A 3,769-nucleotide genomic window follows, 5' to 3' on the forward strand; every position below is an offset into this window, starting at 1 on the left:
ATTTATGTATATGTATATATACACAAGTACACACACACAAACACACACACACACTATATTGGTTGTAATAAGCTGTTAAAAATGCTTCAGCATAAGCAATTTAAACACCCGTAGTCAGGGTACGAATGCATTGAACGTGCTCGTTGTGAAGGATATTGCATATGTCAAAGGATTCAATTCTCGCGTTGGTCATCAAAAGTTGTTACAAATTCTCAAGCATGACAAATGTTCTTCGCATTCATTGTCGGGGGGTGGGGGTGGTGGGAATTAGATTACAATCCCGTTTACAGCTAACTTCCACCCAGACCCTATAGTCGATGACAGAACCGAAACGAGGCCCGCGGGGTTTGTTTCACCTGGTATTTGCGCTTTGATCGAGCTATCGAATTCAGAATGGCTATGAACGATGTGCATGGTATAGCCTCAGGGGCCTCACGAATGAAAGTCATATCTCGCCACACACTACTATTATATTAACCTCGGTATCCGATCGATTCAAAATGGCAGACTTTCTTAGCAAATAATATTCAATATTGGTCTATGTATATTACGCACAGCTATTTTCTAGATGTTATTTATTTTGTACGCGGGATGAAAGCTGGTACTATACGTTACGAAATAACCTTTTATACATTTATTTTATATTTTAATACCTACGGATTAAACTATGCCTTATGAACGAAAACTCGATGGTTTGTGGTAATTTTGCCCTTGTAGTTCTGCGTTGTTAGCCAGTGCAATTGACCGTTCTCGACCCAACGCTCTTCCGTCCAGTCGTAGTCGCCTTCATGTTTTTTTACAGATACTGCGTGCATCCAAAGCCTGTCAGTTGCAGCATCCCACTTTGCTTGCTTCCTGCAGTATACTGAGAAGGCATCATCATGGTAATCCGTCCAACCGAGAAAACCATTGTTAATGCCGAGCTCCATCTTGTTGATCATATTCACAAACGAAGTGTACTGCACTTCTGTGACAGTTACTTTGTCCTCTTCTTCGCATGCGACTTGGAGTTCTAGGTCAATAGTGAGCGCACACAAAGTCTTACGCTTCAGAAAGTTCACACCCCCATCTTTCAAAAGTGGTCCAACTCCTTCAGAGTTGTTCTTATCCAGCACCCAACGACCCTTGAAGCAGTCTAGGTTGCTGATGTCTTGTGGCATTGTCGCGAATGTGTATTGTGTTTGCGAGATATTTTTGTGATTTCCAAACTGTATATGTGCTTGTATTCATATGTTTCAGAACACATATGTGGCTACAGGATGGCTGGGAAGGGAGGGATCCTCTAGATGACAGATGTGAATGGAAGTCTTGCAAACCCATGTGAGTAAATTTCACGCTCGAATGTGAGGAGTGCCAATTGGCAATTGGTACTTGTTGCTTGGCCTTGCTGATACTAAATACTTAAAAGAGGTGCAAAATTAGAAGAGCTGAATACCTCACGGAATATACATTTGGAGGTACTCGAGGAATGAGGATGTCGAAAGAAAGACGAAAATACGCAAAGGAGCATGTGGCAATTAGAAGAGTTAACGAGTAGTTGAGTTAGGAGTATGACTTCCCGAAGTACTCAACGGTGAACGCCGAACGAGCTAGCCGCTGGTAACTTGACAATAACTATAGACCAACGGTGACGACTTGTTAACTTCTTGTCTTCCCATCGGCATCCACACAGGAAATAAGAAATTACCAAACTACCCGGCCGGTAGACGCCAGACGGTTCAAGCCTTCCCAGTTCCCACTCGACTCTACATAGTCCATTTGTTCAATTGTTCTCCGAGAAGTCGAGGATACGATGAACCAATCACGGTACATATCATCTGTGACCGGTTACTCCTTTTGTTGTAAAAAAGCAAAACTAAAATATTGAAATATATAGGTTTTTAAAATAGAAAAACCACAGTATGTATGTAATTGTATTACGACTTGCGAACTTGCGAATGGTTTATATAAAAAATAACAAAAAAATAAAAATAAAGCAGTTCACATACAAAATTGAATAATTTTCAAAAAGAAAACAAATATGACAGTGGCTGGAAAGCGAAAGCGTAATAAAACAACAACCGTTTGTTCCTCTATGGATTGCCTTGTAATTTGTAGGAGTACAACAGCCTTGATTTTCAGCATCGGTTGTTTACATTTTGCCCAGATGTTGCCTGACATTCTCATGCATATAAATACCAAATCATATCGGCAAAAGACAACAAAATCAACATCAGATACAAAATCAGCCCATACACCTTCAAACATACCGCAAGATATCAGCAGCCTAGACTGCTTCAAGGGTTGATGGGTTCTGGATAAGTACAATTCTGAAGGAGTTGAACCACTTTTGAAAGATGGTGGTGTAAACTACTTAAAGCGCAAGACCTTGTGTGCACTGACTATTGACCGAGAGCTTCAGGTCGCATGCGAAGGAGAAGACAAAGTAACTGCCACAGAGGTACAATACACTTCGTTTGTGAATATGATCAATAAGATGGAGCTCGGCATGAATAATGAGTTTCTTGGTTGGACGGATTATCATGATGATGCATTCTCAGTATACTGCAAGAAACAAGCAAAGTGGGATTCGGCAACTGGCAGGCTTTGGATGCACGCAATATCTGTGAAGAAACACAAAGGTGATTATGACTGGACAGAAGAGCGTTGGGTCGAGAACGGTCAATTGCACTGGCTAACAACGTAGAACTACAAGGGCAAAATTACCACAAACCATCGAGTTTTCATTCACAAGGTAAAGTAGGGAAACCTTTAATGTTTTATTTAGCTATTATTAATTTGGTAGATTATATGCCATGATCTCAAGAGCACAAGTCAGTTTTAATTGAGACATACAAAAAGTATTAAACATCGGGGGGTGATTAAAAATAAAATAACTTTCCACGCCATAGACTAAAGTTCGTGATATTCCTTCTTTTGTCTTGCTCGTATGCTCTCAGTAGTGAAGTAGTAAACATATAGTATATATTTGACCAGAATGTCGTTAGTCACAGAGGCATGAAGTAGTGGTTTTTGAATATATATCAGCGACATAGCTGTCTGATTTAGAAGGCCATGTCAGCGAATAGATTCCAGAATCGAATACAGCCCCATATGGAAATCCCCGCCAAAATAATATACGTATGTATACACGTGAAATATTACTTCATAGAGTTTATAGGTATTTTATAGGGATAATATTATTTATTTCAAAAATGGCAAGTATGTATGATACAATGTATGAACATATGGTATGGCTCTCATAGTCGCTGTAGTGGTTCATATTTAATTTCAATTTGGTATTGAATAGTGCGGCTGTTTCGAATAACAGTACAATCGCTTACTTAGCGTCTCATACTATCTTCAGTTGTGGTGATGAATGGGCCAACTGAAACGTCCCGATACGAGAGTATAGCGCACGATGAACAGACTAGCGAAGGCAAAAAGCCGACTGTCAACCAAAGGCAGATACAGAATGATAAGGCTGCCAAAAAAGCTGCGCTGCTCGACGAGATGTTTACGCGATTAGCGAAGGCAAGAATCAGCAAGGATGATTCGGATGCGAACGAATCACATGTACCTAATAGTGCCAACAGGGGTGGTTATGAGGAGGTCCTAGCCTGTACGATGGTGCTTACTCGACTGTTAGACGCGACAAATACGACGCACATTGAGCGACTGCATGCAGCACTTGGATTCAACTTTTTAATTCAGATGCTCCGTTCAGGTAAGTTGTTCGCTTTCACTATCTTGCAGCATTTTTTTTAGCGTATCGTACGATGATTCAATC

General features: G+C 40.5%; 2 protein-coding genes across 2 annotated transcripts; one reads left to right on the forward strand and one right to left on the reverse strand.

Annotated features, from left to right (window-relative positions):
- Positions 1–623: 623 nt before the first annotated feature.
- Positions 624–1,657, reverse strand: SARC_10238 (hypothetical protein). Its single transcript, XM_014295721.1, has one exon. The coding sequence runs from the start codon at positions 1,158–1,160 to the stop codon at positions 666–668; it is 495 nt and encodes a 164-aa protein (XP_014151196.1). The 5' UTR covers positions 1,161–1,657; the 3' UTR covers positions 624–665.
- A 1,537-nt stretch (positions 1,658–3,194) lies between these two features.
- On the forward strand, positions 3,195–3,747 carry SARC_10239 (hypothetical protein; the record flags this gene model as incomplete). Its single annotated transcript, XM_014295722.1, has 2 exons — positions 3,195–3,201; positions 3,347–3,747. 2 exons carry the CDS (start codon positions 3,195–3,197, stop codon positions 3,745–3,747), a joined length of 408 nt encoding a protein of 135 aa, XP_014151197.1.
- Positions 3,748–3,769: the final 22 nt, after the last annotated feature.

The sequence above is a fragment of the Sphaeroforma arctica genome, assembly GCF_001186125.1.
Source record: "Sphaeroforma arctica JP610 unplaced genomic scaffold supercont1.1181, whole genome shotgun sequence".
Taxonomy (NCBI): Eukaryota; class Ichthyosporea; order Ichthyophonida; genus Sphaeroforma; species Sphaeroforma arctica.

Excerpts from the sequence above, each read along its gene's own strand:
- SARC_10238 (XM_014295721.1), bottom strand. The coding sequence starts at position 1,160 with ATGCCACAAGACATCAGCAACCTAGACTGCTTCAAGGGTCGTTGGGTG.